The sequence below is a fragment of the Epinephelus moara genome, chromosome 19 (genome assembly GCF_006386435.1).
Source record: "Epinephelus moara isolate mb chromosome 19, YSFRI_EMoa_1.0, whole genome shotgun sequence".
Lineage (NCBI taxonomy): Eukaryota > Metazoa > Chordata > Actinopteri > Perciformes > Serranidae > Epinephelus > Epinephelus moara.
The window spans coordinates 3237101-3256877 of NC_065524.1; the positions used below are offsets into that span (position 1 = coordinate 3237101).

A 19777-nucleotide genomic window follows, 5' to 3' on the forward strand; every position below is an offset into this window, starting at 1 on the left:
TGGCCGACAGACATGACAGACTACACGATGGTACTCACCAATTATCCCTGGTCGTCTTTCATGACATGTGTGATGTAATTATCCCTGGTCGTCTTTCATGACATGTGTGATGTCATCGGGTTATTCTTGTCCTATTTTTATTCAGTGCCAGCCGAAATGTTGTTGTAGTAACGTAAAAAGCGCCAGCAGACGGCAGGAGCTCCATTTGAAGTGCCGCATGTAAACATACAAGCTACTGTATCCTCCACAACCAAATTCCTACAAATGTTTCACAATAAAAGCCTATTTAGAAAATGGAGGGATTCTCTCAGCCGAGGTTATAAGGGGCTTTTAATTTGAAACAAGTTCTGGAAGTGTTGAGTTTGAAATGACGGCGCTATGTATTAACTTTATCAAGGCAACGGGAGCGGATAAAAAGTAAATATATAAAAACACAGAGGGATTAATAAATAATGGCCCTTTTATAATGTAATCTGTTTCAATGCAGCTGGTAGCCTCTGTAGTTGTGGTGAGGAAAAGCCCCGCCACTATTTTTTAATTTTCTTACTTTAAGTCATCTGTTGAAAATTTTTGTATTTGTTAATACAAGCCCTACATTCTACTGTAGCCTTTAAAATGTCTTTTTTTTTTTACCAAATTGTGTGGCTGCACCTTAACCTGTGTCTTGATCTATGTCAACACTGGATAATAATAATAATAAAAAAAAGTTTTATGGCATTCATTCTACTATTATGTATTCATTTCTTAATATTTTACATAGAGTTTTAGGAGTTGAAACATAAAACAATTCATATCCCATCCATTTTTATTTTACGCGCTGATATCGGATCGGTACTTGGTATCGGCAGATACCTAAAGTTCAGGGATCGGAATCGGTATCGGGAAGGAAAAAGTGGTATCGGTACATCTCTAGCTAATATTATATTTTAAACGAGCACAGAGTGCTTTCCAGCTACTAGCAAATCGTTACTAACAAGATGAAACAACAACAACAACTGTTTGTGTTTAATGGGTTAGCTCAGTTTGTCATGTATCTTAACACTTACCAGCTGTAACGTGACCTGCAGGCAGTGACTCTCCTCAGCAGCAGAGGGAGGAGCACAGAGGACAGCAGGACTGATACTGACTGATGTCTGTGTTCTTAATTCTTTGTAAACTTAACTCAGTATTGTGATGTCATGAGTGTGATTCATTTTATTGACATTTTAGATGTGTTTCCAGTGAGATATTTTGTGAGATATTAGTTTATATTTTGACTTTGCTGTTTTAATATTACTGTTGCTGCTCTAGAAGCATTTAGTTATAAAATAATCAGTGTCAATCCTGTTCTGAATTTCTTCTTTTTTGTTTTTAATAATTCCGTGCAGAATTTACAGCATTAGCTCTCTGAAAATCTCTTTCACATTCTAGCAAAAATTGGTATTGTAACTGAAATAGCCCCACCAAATTGATATCATATCGAATTAGATGGAATTGTGACCTTGTGAATCAAAAGTTGAATTGATTCAGGAAATAAGTGGTGATCCCCAGTCCTAGTCTTGGTACCATGTCTGAAGGGTTACTTTTCCTTCCAGAGGTACTCTACTGAAAGTGTTTGGTGGAAACGAGGTTTTAATGACTAGCTGGTGAGCATAATGGGGCATTCAGCAGCAAAAGTGGCAGATCATTTTTTTAGGAGCTGATGGTGACCAAAGCAGAGCTAAAAGGACTTTATAAGACATAAAACTCCAAATAAAGACCAATGTTGCTCTGTGTCTGCTGTGAATATACAACTGTGTGCTAACAAGGCCATCATGTCAAGTTTGTAATGCAATATTGTATTTCTCCACCTGTAACTTCATTGGTCGTAGCAGGACTGCAGGTGAAAATTAGCTGGTTGGTAGACACTGGCATATTTACAGAAAGCTGGTTAATATGTGTTGTCCTTAAGAAATGAATCAGTGAAATAAAGTGATATTGTCAGTTTTGTGTTGGCAGCATGATATCCTGCCCCCCAGTGGCCAAAGAATTCACTAAGCAGATTCAATAATTCACTGTAACACATATTGTATGTATATTATATATTGTGTTCTGTGTTTGCACTAGTTATTGTGACCTCCTCTGTGTTCCTCCCAAGCTAGTTTGTATGACATGGTTGTCCAGGCTCTACCAGACACTGAAACCTACATTTACTCCATGACAGTTGAACAAATGAAAAGAAGACTGACTGTTGACAGAAAAACCGTGTATGCTGTTTTGACAACAACATAACAATACATACATCCAACACACAGTATTTACTGAATGATTTTGTAACTCAGGATATTCGGTGTTGCTTACCTAAACAAATCATATTGAGTGATTCAAGAAGAGCCTCACTGCAGTGTGCAATTCTGTGCTGCGCTCAACATGGGCAGATTCAAACGTTGAGTGGCGCCCTGCATTAGCAATCCCGACTGCATTAGCTGCTAGTCAGCTAGCTGCTACTCTGCAGTTTCTCTTCGCCCCTCTCTTGGCCTATGAGACTATTTTTGCTTTGAGGAGAGCGACCAGCTCCTCTACTGAGGCAGAGACGGACTTACAGTACCAACTCAAATTCAGCCTGAGCTAACCAGCTAACCCACTGCCAGGGGTCACAGGAGCTTGGTGGCCAGCGGCTGCGCTGGGTCTGACCTGTGTAATTAGAACAACAGAAGCTTGCAAATCCAGCGGGTAGTTGGGGTTTGCGCTGGCGGAATTGGAGTTGCTACAGCCGATAACTTAAGGTGCATCGCCAAAGCTGCTGTCTGCTCTCCACAGCCAAGTAGTCTCATATGGGTAGTGAGATGGAGGGACTACGGGGTGCAGTACGGTTCATCGCAACAGAATACGACTACAGTAGCTTGGAAAATAGCAATATGGAGCTCTGAATTTGATGAATGTATGTTTTATAATGGATCCCACTACTTTCCTCACCAAGTCCTGCCCTTTGAAATCTCTGAAAAAATGGACACAAGTCCACAGCTCCACATCCAGGGGTATGTGGACACTGAAGGAAAGCCAAAGGCCGTGGGCGCAAACCCTGCCAACCTCCCACCCTTCTATGACAGAGGAGCGTAGCACAGCTTTGGTCAGCAGGGCTTGCTGAAGGTAAGAGGAGAGCCAGGGCCCACAGAGCATGTTGGAGAACCAGAGGGAGTGCAAGAGTCCACACACCCCTGGATTTAGAGCCTCCAACAGGCTCTGTAGGTCTTGGCTCTCCTCGCTATGACTGCCTCTCCAGCCCCGGTAAAACCTCCAGCATGTTCTGTGGGCCCTGGCTTGACTCTCAGCCCCCTGGGTTTATCCCACAGCCTGTAATCAATTTGTAATTGCGTCCTTATTTCTTTGTATGCAGCCAATGTTCTATGACAGGTAGGGATTATATTACAAATATATGGTACCAGCGTAATGTGTTTTCAAGGCTGCAGTGTGTTCACAATGTAGTACTTCATGAGGGATTGATGTCCACCTTCAGGTGGTGCTGTTGAGTAAGTCAAACATGCTCAACGTGGGTGGAGTTCAATGTTTGACTCCACTGGTGTTGAGCACTGCCCTGAACTGCACATTGCAGGGAGGGGTATTTGATAGTTCAACAATGCAGTTGTTAAATTCAGATGTTCTAAACACAAACTGTGAATGTCTCCTAAAATCAGGCAACCTCATAGTCACACTCACATAACAGATGTGTTTCAGCAATTACCAAGACTGGAGTTTAAGAAGAGAAGTTTCTCTACCTGTTTCTTGAATGAACTCTCCTTTCTCTTTCTTTCTTGTCTCTCACTCCCTGTGTTACTCCTTTCCGTGTGTCTCTCTCCTGACCCCTCGTTCCATCCTCAGATACTTGATAAATTGTTGGACAGGGAGAGTCAGACCCACAAGCCCCAGACTCTAAGCTCCTTCTACTCCAGCAAGCCAGCTGCTAGTAGCCAGCGCAGCCCATCCAAACACACTGTTGCCAGCCACAGTGGGGTGAGCGGGGCCACCGGGGGTGTCTCCAAACATGCCCCCACATCTTCATCTGCGACCACTGGGCCGCCCTCTTCCTCCGCTGTGACAGTGGCTGGTGAAGAGGTGGCTCATCAGGCTGAACTGAACCCAGTGCAGAACAGTACAGCAGGAGAGAGCGCTGCTGAGAACAGGGAGCATGGTGAGAACCTCCACCCCTGCCACCCCATCTCTGGGTGCCATGTCATACTATACTGTAGAGCATCCAGAGCAGCTTTCTTATAGGTATTAGACACTCTGGCTCATGGGTGAGCAGCAGTTCAGCAGAGTAACTTAGAGCCAGCCCATGTAGTTTTAAAGTCATCAATTAAATCTTCAAATCAAATGAAATAACCGCTTTGATCTGAGTTTACATTTCTGAAACCTAGATATCCTGTGCTATTATGCATAATGTAATCCCATTGTGCTAACACGTCTTCCCCTGCAGTGTCAGATGGACCTCCTTCATCAAGTGACCAGCAGAATGACACAGCTCCATTTAAGCTGGAATCCACAGTGCCAAGTCGGCTGGCGCTGGGGGCGCGCTGTGGATACAGCCAGCGCTGCTGGGGCTCACCTGTCCGGCAGAAGAAGAAACACACGGGTAAACTCAAAAATGTCTACATTCTTTAAACAGAGCACAGCTTCCTGTAACACTGTCACTACATACACGTCACAGAATTAACTTAACTTCACTTAAATCCACATAATCAGACAGGCAGTGCTGATTTTTAGCTTGGGTCATATTTGTGGTATTTTTGAAAAAGCTTAACATAAAAAACAAGTACACATAATAGTGAGGTGAAGTGCATGCTGTTTTGACAGGCATGGCAAGTATTGACAGCAGTGCCCCTGAGACAACTTCAGACAGTTCCCCTACCCTCAGCCGGCGGCCGCTCCGGGGTGGCTGGGCAGCAACATCTTGGGGGCGGGGCCAGGACAGTGACAGCATCAGCAGTTCATCGTCTGATTCACTCGGCTCCTCCTCCTCTAGTGGCTCTCGGAGGGCAGGTGGCGGGGCCAGAGCTAAGAACACCGACACCAGCAGGTAAAAATGCTTTTCCTCCTCATTACATTCAATCCAGCAATGTTATTTGTGCTTGTGCTAATTAGCCATAACTTTTCTATAAGCACCTTTCAGTTGTACATCTGTACATCCGTATCTTCCATTTACACGAACGCAATATCTCAAGAACACCTTGGGAGAATTTCTTCAAATTCAGCAGACATCCACTTGGACCCAAGAATGAACTGATTAGAATATGGTGTTTGGAGGTCAAAGGTCAAGGTCGCTGCAACCTCATAAATCATGTTTTTGGCCATGACTCAAGAATTCATGTGCTAAAATTTTACACAAATGTCTAATATGATATAATGATGAAGTGATGGCTTTTCATATTAAAGAGGTCAACGGTCAACTTCACTATGATATCTTTATGTTCTGCAAAAACAGTTTTTTGGCCATCATTCAACATCATGTCTCAGGAACAGAAGGGGAGACATTTGGTCAGACACTGAATTGGTGACACTAATCTTGGGTGTCCACTTTGAAATTGTGCTGATTGTATAGATCTTCTGCGCTGCCAGCGGATGATGTGTGTGAAGCATCCATGTTTTTGTAACGTGAGGATTTGTGTTCTCATAGACATGGATGTAAAATGTAATTGCAACTTGACTGGTGTGCGGAGGCATACAACCACTTGGCGATAATTCTAGATTTTTTTTGTCAATGAAAGGAGACAGTTAACATAACAAACAGGAGAGCAAAATTCCAAATACAGAGTCCTAATGCATGTAATAAGTAGGAGGCCTCAGGTACCGGTACAGTCAAGCAATAAAAATGTTAATGAGAAATTAGGTAAATCTAAGTTGGAAAAATGTCCAGGCCTGCCTTTGTTGAGCAGGTGTTCCTGAAAACAAATCTGATTTACAGTAGATCTATTTAGGTCTCTGTTCTAAACAGTAAAGATTCATTCTAAATCATATGTCGTATATTTCTCTGTGATCAGGTACAAAGGGCGACGTCCAGAGTGCCACGCCCCCCATGTACCCAACCAGCCATCAGAGGCAGCAGCCCATTTTTACTTTGAGCTGGCCAAGACTGTGCTGATCAAAGCCGGAGGAAACTCCTCCACCTCCATTTTCACCCAGCCGTCAGCCAGCGGGGGACACCAAGGGCCCCACAGAAACCTGCACCTCTGTGCCTTTGAGATTGGCCTCTATGCTCTTGGCCTCCACAACTTTGTCTCACCCAACTGGCTGTCTAGGACCTACTCCTCCCATGTGTCGTGGATCACCGGTGAGAGGGAGTGTGTGAGTGTGTGTGTGTGTGTGTGTGTGTGTGTGTGTTGGCGGGGGGGGGGGGGGGTCTCCGGTGGTACTGCTCTGTTTCGTCCATATCTACAAGCTTTCGGGAAACATGCACAAATACAGATGAAATAAACACAGAGTATGGGCAGAAGGCTCTATCCATCTCCGTCCCTGTATTCAAATCCAGTGTCCTGTCTTTGCTTTCCTTCCTGCCCACATACTGTGTCCTCTCTCCTTCTCTTAGGTCAGGCCATGGAGATTGGCAGTGCTGCCCTCAACATTTTGGTGGAGTGTTGGGACGGTCACCTCACTCCTCCAGAGGTGGCATCCCTTGCTGACCGAGCATCACGAGCCAGGGACCCCAACATGGTACGGGCAGCAGCAGAGCTGGCCCTGAGCTGTCTGCCCCATGCTCATGCCCTCAATCCTAATGAAATCCAGAGAGCCCTAGTGCAGTGCAAAGAGCAGGTACTGTGGGAGTGAGTCTACAGTTCAGAATAACTGATCAGCCCTGTCAGTGTGTTTGTTGTGTGCTTGATCCTTAAGATGAAAAGATATTAAAAAAAAAAACTTTTTAATGTAATTTGTAGTGTGAAACGTAGTAATTGATTTGGTCAGTTATCTAATTAACTGGGTAAATGCCAAGTGCAAAACACTTGCTTTTATTATATATTTGTGTCAAGGTGTCATATGTACTACAAAACGTTAGTATGAGTGAGGTGTGACGAAGAGGAAAGAGAGTGAAAGTAAAATAAATACAAGAATGCTAAGGAGGATAATAAAAGTCATAGTGAGAATCAGTTGTATCATGAAAACAGAAGCAGAAGCATTTGGAATTGAAGACTGAGCTTCATCTAATCTTCATTAGAATGGAATGGAAAGGAAGCTGTGTGGCTGCAGAGGAAGAACAGAGACAGGTTAATGATTATGGCTCTGACGCTCTAACAGGAACCTCTCCTCAGAGGTGGGAGTAAAGGCGGATTTATACTTACACGTCAGCTCTGTGCAGAGTCTACGCCGTTGCAAGCATTTATACTTGTGTAGTGGTGTGTCTGTGTCACTCTGCAGGTACACCTCCAAAACACCAGTTGTTGGTGGGGTTTCTGGCGAATTGCTGTAAAGTTTAGTTGATTCAAAATATACCTAAAACATACAATAAACATGGCTTAATAGAGACAATTTCAAACACAAATACACAAATCGGCTTCATTATAACTGGCAGAATTCACAGACAAAGCACTCGTCTGTTGCTGGACACATTTTCTCCACAAATAGAACGTGCTAATGTTATTAGCACAAGCCTATGGCATTTTGCATTGTATAAATTAGCCTAGTGGAGATTTCCTCTACTTCTATGAAGCCAGGGAAAACAGCAACATTTAACAAATGTAGCCTTACAAAATTCGGCTCCATTACAAATCACAAGGTTCAACAACAAAACAACTCTTACACTAAACACATTTTCCAAACAAATACAACATGCTAACATTATTAGCACAAGCCTACAGCATTTTACACTGTATAAATTAGCCTGGCAACAAGCAGAGATTTGCTCTACTTACATGAGGCCAGGATAAATCAGACACAAGACTTAAAATGCTATTTTGTGGGGGCTTTATTGTCTTCTCAATTTTTTATTATCTGTGAAATAAAAGTAAATAAAAGCTTCATTTCCTCTGAGGGAAATGGTTTTCAGCTTACAAAAAATGTCAGGAGGTCTGCCTTGCTGCGACATGAAGTTACATTTCTAGAGAGGTACATGTCAGGCTACAGCGTAGGCTACGGTGTAGGCTCTGCGTTGATGCAGAGTACGGCGTGGAGTCAACGCAGAAGTATAAATCCTGCGTAAGTCACACATGTGCAAGTCTCAAACAAGTCCCAAGTCACTGTGGTGAAAGTCAAGTTGAGTTCCTGCTGCAAGTCAAATCATACTTACAAAGTCATAAAGATAACATAAGCTGCACCCAGTGGTGAAATTTAACTAAATACAATTACTCAGGTACTGTAATAGAAATCTGAGTTTTTTTTCTCATCCCTTCAACTCCACTACGTTAATCTGACAGCTTTTGCACACAAAATATATGAAAATGTACAAGTAAAGCTGGAACTATGAGTCACTTCATGAATTGACAGAAAATTGATTGGCAACTATTTTGATAATCCTTTGTAATTTTTTCATTCAAAAACATGTTATGGTTCCAGCTTCACAAATGTCAGGATTTTTGTGGTACTTTTACTAGGTAGTAATTAATAGTTTTAGTACTGAGGTTTGAATGGGTTGGACAAAATAAACATTGTAAAGGTGTCTCTTTGGGCTTTGAGTGAATGTGACATTTCTCATGATTTTCAGAATTCTTACAAACCAAACAATCAATCGTTAATGGAGAAAATAATAAGCAGATTAACCCATAATAAAATAATAATTAGTTAATAGTTCAAAAGGAGCTTCACCCAACTACAACAATAAAATTCTGCTTTTAGATTAATGCATGGGTCAGAATCATCAATAGTATCACAGTCACAGGGGACATTTTTCTTAGTACAGTACTTTTGCCTTTAATACTTGATGTACATTTTCCTGATTATACTTACATACTTTTACTTAAGTAACATTTTGAATGCAGGAATTTGACTTGTAATAGAGTATTTTTAGAGGGCGGTATTAGTTACTTTTACTCAAGTAAAGGATTTAAATACTTCCTCTCCTGCTCCAAGCCCTCTGGTCAGGCTAAAAGACTCCACTCACATAACATACCTGCTGCTGTGAGAGAGCGGGGAAGATCATTATGCACTGTTAAAGTCACAACAAGAAGCGCACATAGGCACGCACACGAGGGATGCACAATATCGGATTTTTTGCCTATAACGGATATGCCGATATATAACAACTTATTTGACCTATACCCGATACGGATATCGATAAATCCACTTTTTTCCCCATCTAATTTTAGAGATCATCAAGTCTCTTCTGCAGTGGAATTAACATCATATTATGCATGCATACTCTTATCCTGATGGCCCACCAGCAGATGGAGACATGAAATAGAATGCTTTTGAATTTATATTCATTGTGCAAAATAAGAAAAAGCATGTAGGCTGATTCTGATAATTCCAATGACATGCCGATATTATCGTGCATTCCAAATGCACACACTGAACTTACGTTTGGAGAGCAGGCAGGGACAGTCGTTATGGACTGTGGCAGTATCAAAACATTGTACAAATAAGATTGAAGACATTCTGAGCATGTCAGTCTGCAGCGCATGTATCTGCACTCTACAGTGTTGACTGTGTGTGTGTGTAACGGCCCTCAGCTGACAGTGTGTTGCTGGTTACCAAGCATGTTTAATGCAAAATTAGTTATTGAAAACTTAATTCACATGTAGAACTGAATAAAAGCACACAGCACAGCTCATGATGCTGCCATACATACTGCCATTCCTCTGAGGAGAGCTGTGCAGGAGGACAGAGCTGTCATAGTGCAGGCATGAATACCAGCTGGCGGGTCCTCTCCCCGATGAGACATCGTCATGTTTCAAAAACAAAACCTAACTTCTCAATATCCAGAAAAATACAAATGTTACATAAAAAGGTCAAGTCCTTTCAAGTCATCCGTCTCAAATCTTAGTCAAGTCTTAAGTCATAAATACCAAGTCAAGTCTATCATGTGTTAGTCAAGCAAGTCTCAAGCCCTCAAATTTGCTGGAATCATGTGACTCAAGTCCCCCACCTCTGCCTCTTGTTAGTTAAGCAGGGTGCCTGTGGAAGAGCATGGGGTCTGAGGGGATGCTGTGGCTTTTGATAAGCAGCTGCTACCAGCCACAGGTCCACCCTGTCAGGCCAACATTAGGTATTAGCATCAACATGGGACTCTGGCCAATCTCAATTTGAAAGAAAAAGGATAAAATGCAATAAGATTCTCACTGAATTTCAGCTTTGTTTTCAGGTAAGGGTATGAACAGAGGGTATGAAAACAGCAGACATAACATCTCTGCTTTTTCAGCTGCTGATGTAGTTTGCTATTGATCAATCATGAAAAAACATCTGTATTCTTGTGAATCTGTGCTTGTTTGCCCATCTTTAATTCCTGCATGTGGTGTGAACATCAAATCTGAACTTGAAATTAGCTCTTGCCCCACAATATGAAATACATTTCATAGGCTAAATCTTTTTCGAATTTTCGAATTTGATTAAATTGCAATGGCAATATAAATTACAGCTCACCATTGCCAATTGACACGATTGTTTCTTTTGTTGGTTAAGTGCTCACAAAAAGGTAAGTAGGTTTTTGAAACCTGTCGAAAAAAGAACCAGTAAAGAAGATGATACATGATTTCTGTCCCTAACTGTCCACTGACTGTCCCTGTCTCCCTCCAGGATAATGTGATGCTTGAGAAGGCCTGCATGGCAGTTGAGGAAGCAGCCAAGGGTGGAGGTGTGTACCCTGAGGTTCTGTTTGAGGTGGCTCACCAGTGGTATTGGCTGTATGAGCAGTCAGTAGGCGGGGGCGCAGGCCAGCAGCGGGAGACTTCTGGGCGCTGTGGGGCCAACGGGGGCTCGGGCAGGAGGGCCCCGGAGTCCAGCTGTGTTGTCCTTGACACAGGAGCCAATATGGAGTCTACAGGGGTGGCAACAGTCACAGCCTCAGTCACTGCAGCAGCCGTTGTACCTGTCATCTCTGTGGGCTCCACCATCTACCAGTCCCATGCCATGCCCGGGCAGGCCATGGCTCACCCCCACAGCCAGGGCCTCCACCCCTACACCACCATTCAGGCTCATCTCCCAACTGTCTGCACCCCCCAGTACCTTGGACACCCTCTGCAGCATGTTCCCCGACCCACTGTCTTCCCTGTAGCTGGGGCTGCGTATCCACAGGTTGGAACCACTTATCTATACACTACCATTAGGCTTTCTGTGGGCTTTTTATTTTGTTTAGAAATAGCTTAAAATGTGTCCACAACTGCAATTTGAAATTTCAGTTTCGATGTTGTCTTCAGAACTCCATAAATGCTTGCAGGTAATTAAATAATTTATTCCTGCACTTATTTTTAGTTTGAATACAGTGTTGTATTTTTCAAAATTCATATACAAAACATAGTATTTCTTCAAATTTGGCAAAAACATCCACTTTGAGTCAAGTATGAACACATCAGAATGTGGTGGTCAAAGGTCAAAGTCACTGTGACCTCACAAAACATGTTACTAAACAATTACTTTGCTAATTATCACAGAACGTCACATATATCCAATAGGATATAATGATGATGACATTTTATATCCAAAAGGTCACAAAGGTCAACTTGACTGTGACATCACAATGTTCTGCAAGAACACTTTCCTGTCCATTACTCAATTTATCTCAGGAACAGAAGGGAGACATTTGGCCAGATACTGAATTGGCGACACTAATCTTGAAACACTGCTAATTGTATAGACCATCTGTGCTTCTGAGGGAAAGATGTCTGTGAAGCATCCACAAAATATCTTCTTTTCTGAGATGTCTGAAGCCTGCCTAACAATTCTACAACAATGCATGATGTCTATGACTAGAGGCATGCAGATCAATCTTTATAGCTGTTGTGCTATGCAAATATTCTCACACTTCTTTTACCATAAAACTTCAACATAAAGCCTAATCCCAATTTAATGCCCAATTCCTTTTACTAACCTGGCGTGGCAACACATTTTGACAGATAAAGTTCTTTGAATGTTTAAAACTGGGTTGTTGCTACCTCAAGTTGTGTGTCCTTTCCCGATCTCCCTGGAAGTTATTCATATTCCTTTAGTCTATAAGGGTCCTTAGATCAAAAGAATCAAAAGGGTTTTAAGTAAAAATTAATTCAAGTTGTGAATATTGTTTTAACAGGCTAAAGTGGTGTTGTGTTGGTATACCAGGTGCTGTAATTCTCGATTGTTGTAACTCACTCTCTCTCTGATTCGCTGTCTCTCGGAGCTAGATCAAATTAATGATTCATAATTTATCTATTATCTAAAGCCTCATTTTTAGAAAAGTAATAATTATACTGGTTTAAATAAACAATTTTATTGGGTTTCCCATTTTTTGAGCAACAGTTTTGTGACAAAGGAATTAAAGACCTGACCTATATAGATACCTATCCCACATATAGGCCTGTTGATTTCACTGATTTAAGCAAATAATTGCCCGGGCTACTAATTGAAGTTTTACGGTACTTTTCATGGTAATGGTATGAGTGCAGCTGACTCAAGCTAACTGTTTGTGCACATGAATATACAGTTCAGTATATGTGTGTGTGTTTGTGTTTGTATATCTTCAGGGAATGCACCCGGCCTTTATTGGTGCCCAGTACCCGTTCTCAGTGGCCACTGGCCCCCAGCCACCTATGGCAGCCACAGCTGTGACCTTCCCTGGTGTCCCCGTCCCATCCATGACTCAGATTGCCGTCCATCCCTACCATGCTGAGACTGGCCTGCCCCTCAGCACTACTGTAGCAGGTCAGGACTACTCACTGTGTGTTTTTCATCTGGGTTTCAATCCAGATCTTTAAACTGAGGCTACCTCGTTATACATTGGTAAACCTCACAGTACCATGGGAGGGGTTATTGTGTGTTTGTCTATGCTAACAGGCAGATGTACCTGTCATGTTTTACAGTAGGCAGCGTCCACTCGGGCCCCGCCATCCAGGCCATACAGGGAGCATCTCTGCCCTCCCTTTCCTCCCAGCCCAGCTCATTGGTCAGCACTCCTTTCCCAGCAGAGGACGAGCAGCATAGCCAGCCAATCAGCCAACAGGGCCTGCACTACCTGCACTCTGCCTACAGAGTTGGTGAGGAGTTTGTGTCCTATGATTATATTTTACTCTAAACAATGTGCATATAGTACAATTGGTTAACTTGACACATTTAATCTCCATTGTTCTTTTGTGTGAAGGCATGCTGGCATTAGAGATGCTGGGCAGGAGGGCTCACAATGACCACCCAAACAACTTCTCCAGGAGCCCACCTTACACGGAGGATGTCAAATGGCTGCTGGGACTGGCTGCGAGGCTAGGTGAGCATGCACATGGACAATAATGGAGGGATGATTTGAGTGTTTTTGTTTTGTTAACTGATTTTTGGATTGTTAAGGCATCCAGTACATACATGAGTATGGCTTGAGGCACACACCAGGAAAATTACTTCAGTTAGCTAGGTAGGTACCCTGCTGTAGGTAGTAACAGACCAATTACAGTGTCATGACAGTGGGTTTTAGTAATTGTGAGTATGAATGAGCAGACAGCAAAGCAAATTTTATTCGGTCAAAAAATGCGCAAATTATTAACAAACAAACTTCTACAGCTAGCTATAAAAATGCAAACTGTTGGATATCTCGGTCAAACTAAATGCTATTAACACCAAATTTGAGATCATTGGTTGGCATAAGACTGTGAGGGTATGAGCCGAATTTGGCGAATTTTGGCAACTGGGGGCGCTATAAATATGGTAAGTTTATATCTCTTGAATGGCTGCACCGATTTCTATGAAATTCGGTTGGTATGATGTAGGGCCAATTCTGAGGTCATATCTTGAAGGTGGTCATGACTGGTCAATGTGGGCGTGGCTTATTACAAGATAAACAACAAACATTAATTTCAGCCAAACTATTATGCTGAGGGCTTTGAAATTTTAAGGGTACATATAGAATAGGACACAGATCTTCCGTACCAAAAATTGCACATGTACTCCACTAGGTGGCGCTATAACGGATGCAAACGCGTTTTTGCCTGCAACTTACACATTTTAAATGACACTTTCACAAACATTATATCCATGTGTTCCCTGGATAGAGCTGGGTTTTCTGACACAGGCCCCGCCCACTTCTGCTGCACATTCTCTTTGCTAATTCGCCACATGTCCAAAACCTACTTTTTCGAACTCCTCCTACATTTTAAGTGCCACCTGCCTGAAACTTTGCACATAGAATCTCCAGATGTGTCTGATGAAAAGTTATCAAAAGAATTTTGGCACTCCAAAAAATGCGCTTGTTACAACCAAACAATCTTTTTTGCTAGCTAAAAAACACACATTGTTTCATATTTCGCTCAAAGTAGATGCTTTCAACATCAAACTTAAGTCACTCGTTCCCGAGGTCATCCAGAGGCTTTGTGCCAAATTCGTCGCAAATCGGTCTATAGGTGGCGCTATAACGGATGCAAAGGCAGTTTTGCCTGTAACTTCCACATTTTAAATGACACGTTCATAAACATGCGCTCGCCCAGAGCCCGTCGTCCTTCGGGGACAACTTCCATGGGCTCCGCGGGACGCGGGGACCGAGTCGCACGGGGGGCTTGGCCCCCGTTCATAACTGCTTGCAGTTCTAGTTGAAATTTGTATTTATGTATTAAAACAAGTTGTTAAAAAGTTTTGTCGCTATTGAATTAAAGTTATCTAAGCATAAGCTCACTGACTGTTAATAGTAGTCTGGACTTACCATTGTCTGTTGTTGCATGTTGTTGCGTCTGCATCTGTGATTTTCAACCTGCACATTTGACATGCTGTTGCTCTTTTTTTTTTTTTTTTTGACCACTGCATAGTTTTTGTAAGTGAACAGAACATTCTTTGATATCCTTTTTTCTACTTGGCGCTCAGTTCTTCCCAGCTTAGTTCTTCATGGTTCTCACTTGCAACTTGCAACTGTTGGATTGGCTCAAACAAAGTGGGTCATCTGGGGAAGTGTCAACTTGAATAGTATTAACTTTAGTTGATTTAGGAAATGATGGGATTCGGTGGGATTCATGGCCAGTGTTGGGTAAGGGTTACTTTAAAAGTAATCAAAGTACGTTACTGCGTTACTTTTTAAAAAAGTTACTTTACTGCGTTACTCCCTGAGAAAAGTAACTCAAGCACTTTTAAAGTACTTTTGAGTATTCTACATTTCCTATTGGGCAATGGACCACAGGGCGCTAAGCCTACATTTTTTTGTCTCCAAAATTAAAGTTATGGACCACTTGCCCTTCACTGAGATCCAATTCTCCCATCACAGCCATCACTTTGACCAGTCGAAACACAGAACGATCTGCTGCCGTAGACAACTGTATGACAACAACACCCCAGCATTTTTAATATTTCCTCTAGGGATGTTACCACACAGAGTAAAAGGGGAAAATGATGGTGTGAAACAGCAGGGGCACTTTGTCAATCCGCTGAGTTAACGTTACTGTCATTAGCGCTAGAACACATCCTCACGGTCAGACATAAAGTAATAACATTAACAAATAGCGGTGGGGCTTTTACTCACCACAACTGCAGAGGCTCCCAGCTTCATTTGAAACAAACTACATTATAGACGGTCCGTTATTTATTAATCCCTCTGTGTGTTTATATATTTACTTTTTATCCGCTCCGTTGTCTTTATAAAGTTAACATATCGCACCGTCATTTCAAACTCAAGACTTGTTTCAAATTAAAAGCCCCTCATAACCTCAGCTGAGAGAATCCCTCAATTTTCTAAATAGGCTTTTATTCTGAAACATTTGTCAGAACTTCCTGTGGAAGATACAGGAGCTTGGCGTATGGCACTTCAAATGTAGCTCCTGCCATCTGCCAACGCTTTTAGGTGACTACAACAACATGTCGGCTGGCACATGAACAGACACAGTTCTGGCAGTGACTCAAATAATAGTGAAAGTAATAAAAATAGGACAAGAATAACCCGATGACATCACACATGTCGTGAAAGACGACCGGGGATAATTGGTGAGTACCAGCGTGTAGTGTGTACCAGGCATAATGCAAGTACTGAGTCTGAAATATGTCTGTCAGCGAGTCCTGCTCCACCTATTTAGACTCCACCGTAGACAACGGCAGCATTTCTCCGACCACGTAGCGAGCCACAAGCTCTGTGGCTTCTTTCAGACTGATAGGTTTAACGTTATCTCCGTTATTAGAACCAAACGACAGCCGTTGCTGTTTCGGAGCTGAAGGACCAGCGTTCTAAAAGTAACAGAAGTAACTGATGTCTTGTTTGAAAATGTACTATTTGATTACTCAAACAGCAAACTAACGCGTTAGGTTACTCGTTACTGCAAAAAGTACTCAAAGTACTAGAGTACTTTGAGTACTTATACCCAACTCTATATGGCACACTTTTTGAATAACATTATTTGGACTTTGGGAATGGTATCAAGTATCTTCAAGTCAAAACTGTGACTTAAGGCTGAGTCAAGTCATGTGACTCAAGTCCACATTACTGCTATGAGATAACATGTAGAGTCTCAGCTATAAGGGTGTTTGATAGTGTTCACATCTGTTTTGGATGAACATTGTAGGACTGATGGGACTTTTTATACAAACCAATACCAATTTCAGGACATTGATCTTAAACACACAGACAAGGCAACAAGTCTTTCCATGGCCAAACAGTGGAATTTTCTGGATTGGCCAATTCAGTAAAATGATTTCAGTCCATCCAAGCATGTGTACACAGTCTGTATACTATGACTGTCTTATTTGTCACTTCAGAATGTTGCATCAAGTTCAATTTAAGTCTGAGTGAACACACTCAAAATAGACTTTACAGACTGTCTGCTCTTCCTTAACCGTCACTTCCTCTTTTCCCTATCTACATATCCACTTCTTTTTCTTTCTTCTCCCTGCCTGTCCACCCTGTAAGGAGTCAACTATGTTTACCAGTTCTGTGTCGGAGCAGCAAAAGGTGTCCTCAGTCCGTTCGTCCTTCAGGAAATCATCATGGAGGCTCTGCAGAGGCTGAACCCCGCTCATATCCATGCCCACCTTCGAACACCTGCTTTCCACCAGCTCGTCCAGCGCTGCCAACAGGCCTACCTGCAGGTATGACTCCTCTACATCTTCATTGCACTCATAAAGGCTTAGATGGCAGTGGCACCCCCAGAATTTTTTGCTATGGGTGGCCAGATGTGGCCACTGAAAATCTTAGGGTGGCACACCAAAACCAAAAGCAGTAATGAAATTTCAGGAATTTGATAATGCTGTTGTAGTATATAGGCTAGCTGAAACAATGTCAACATGGAGAGTTAATAAATGGCATACTGATATACTTTGGTTTAGTTTCTTCTGCAGGTAATATTACTAATTATCTGATTAGGGTTGCAACTGTATGAGATTTTCACAGTACGATAACCATCTATTGCAGTATTAATTGAAATTATTATCAGTCAGAATGACCCTCGAAGGAATGAAAATGGAAGGGTTATTTTTGATTAAACAAACATTTTATTACTATAATTGAAAATTTAAACTATTTTGTTAATAGAAGTGTGTAAAAAGTATCCCCTTAGAAAATAACTAACATAAAGCAGAGATTCAATGTCCAGTTGCATTTTTTTTTTTCAATATTGTTGATAAGCAAATGTACACGCTATGATAACCATAAACTTTTATATGAAAGTATGCCTTGAAACGAAAGTTACGAATGTAACTATGGTTATATGAATCCCAAATGACTGCCAGAGGCGCTGCTTGAAGCACTGAATATTCCCCTTCACACATGCGCAGTTCGAGTATGTATACCAACAATGTCACCTGTGAGCCCTGGATGACCCGAAAGAGACTACATCTTCTGGTGACATCAGAGGATCATTTCCTACAGAATCTTCTCGCGAGAACACAAGGATTCTGAGTGACAGAGTGCTCTGGTGGTCATTCAGGATTCATAGAACCGTAGTTACATTTTGTAACTCTCGTTCTATTTCATCCCTGCTGTCTGCCAGAGGCGGTGTTTGAAGCACTGAATGACTCATACCAGCAAAGTCACGAAGAATCCAGATTACAAACCTCAATGAGTAGAATCTGAGGATTCTGGTAACAGGACCACACCCAGTGGATGGGGAGTGGCAACATTCACCCTGTAGAACCTGGAGAAAGTGTCTGGTGATGCCCATGAGACAGCAGCACAAATGTCCTCCAGGGATACTCCTCTCAGGGCCGCCCAAGATGTGGAGACACTCCTGGTAGAGTGGCACCTCACACCGGATGGCAAGGGACGATTACTCGCCCCATATACATTGCGGATGACATCCACAATCCAGTGTGACAGACGCTGTTTAGAGAGAGCGCAACCCTTGCTAGGGCCACCATAGCAGAGGAAGAGCTGTTCTGACTGTCGAATGCTTGTGGTAGCTGCAATATATGCTCCTAGGGCCCGCACTGGGCACAACAGTTCTGACTTGTCACCCCTCTCTCCTGACGGAGGGTCAAGCTGTGCAAGCCTTATAAGCTGGTTGAGGTGCAAGCGTGACAGCACCTTAGGGAGGAACGCTGGGTTCGGCCATAGAGTGACCCCTGATCCATCTGATTTCCACCTCAGACATGAGTCACTGACAGACAGAGCGTGCAGCTCACTGACACGCTTCGCCGAGGGAATGGCCAGGAGGAATGCGGCCTTATATGACACCCACTTCAGCTCTGCCTGTGCCAAGGGTTCAAAGGGAAGCCTGCATAGTGCATCCAGCACCAGGGGAAGATCCCATGCTGGGGGTCTCGTGGCTCTTGGATGAAGCACCCTCCGAGCCCCCTTCAAGAAGAGGGACATCAGACTGTGGCTCCCCACTGTGCTGTTGTCGACCCTAGCATGTCGACACGATATGGCCGCCACATACACTTTCAAAGTAGAAGGTGAGCGGCCATTGTCTAGGAGGGACTGCAAGAATTCAAGGATTGTAGGCACAGAGCAATGCATTGGGTCTTCACTCCGACCCATACACCAGTTGAAAAATAGCTTCCATCTATTGTCGTACTGCAAACAAGTGGATGGTGCTCTGGCATTTATTATGATATGCCTGACGGGGTCCACACCGCTGCTCAGCAGGGGTTTGGGCCCTTCCAGCAGCCACACACAATTGGAGGCGTTGGGGATTGGGATGCCAGATCCGACCCCAAGCCCGGTTCTAGGCAGGGATATATGAGGGGGCGGTCATAAATGTGAAGGGGCATCATGCTCCAGCACATTTTTGCCATAGGTAGAGCTGACAAATAAAGGTCACTCACTCACTCACTCACTCACTCACTCGCAGGATGTGGGGACGCTGTGTGAGTGCCCTATAGAAGGTGTCAAAGCACCGTGGTCTCAAATGTGCTCACCGCTTGTTTTGTTGTTGATAACAGTGTTTTCTACATGGAATGGGGTTGTTGTTAGCTGTGTGTCCAACCCCCAACCTAAAGAAATGGATTGCACTTTGTCAGGCCTCTACCTTAAGACCTGTCCAACTTGGGTGTCTCACCTGAAGACTAAGCTCCTGCTGGTATAGCTCTTAGGGTCACTGAGGCACGCAAACCCCCTGACTACAATAAGGTGGTAATCCCTCAGGGAGGAAAACTGAAAAATAAAATAAACAAAAAATAAAATAAAAATTAAGAAAAAATAAAATAAAAATATCCTTCATCCAGGCACAACCAACATCTTAACATTTATCTTATTGGATGGCCATTAGGCATCTATACATATGAAATAAATTTGAACCTAATAATTACAATAACCTCACTATAG

At 42.7% G+C, this 19777-nt stretch overlaps 1 protein-coding gene across 2 annotated transcripts in view; it reads left to right on the forward strand.

The window, feature by feature from the left end:
* The window catches only part of zswim8 (zinc finger, SWIM-type containing 8), a 113818-nt gene that overhangs the window by 78374 nt on the left and 15667 nt on the right, over positions 1-19777 (forward strand). For both annotated transcript variants that reach the window (XM_050070661.1, XM_050070660.1), the window contains exons 16-25: positions 3838-4147; positions 4433-4588; positions 4810-5032; positions 5994-6283; positions 6539-6762; positions 10672-11169; positions 12591-12768; positions 12927-13100; positions 13205-13324; positions 16925-17103. In XM_050070661.1, the coding sequence (XP_049926618.1) occupies positions 3838-4147; positions 4433-4588; positions 4810-5032; positions 5994-6283; positions 6539-6762; positions 10672-11169; positions 12591-12768; positions 12927-13100; positions 13205-13324; positions 16925-17103 (2352 nt within the window). The remainder of the gene's footprint in view (positions 1-3837; positions 4148-4432; positions 4589-4809; positions 5033-5993; positions 6284-6538; positions 6763-10671; positions 11170-12590; positions 12769-12926; positions 13101-13204; positions 13325-16924; positions 17104-19777) is intronic.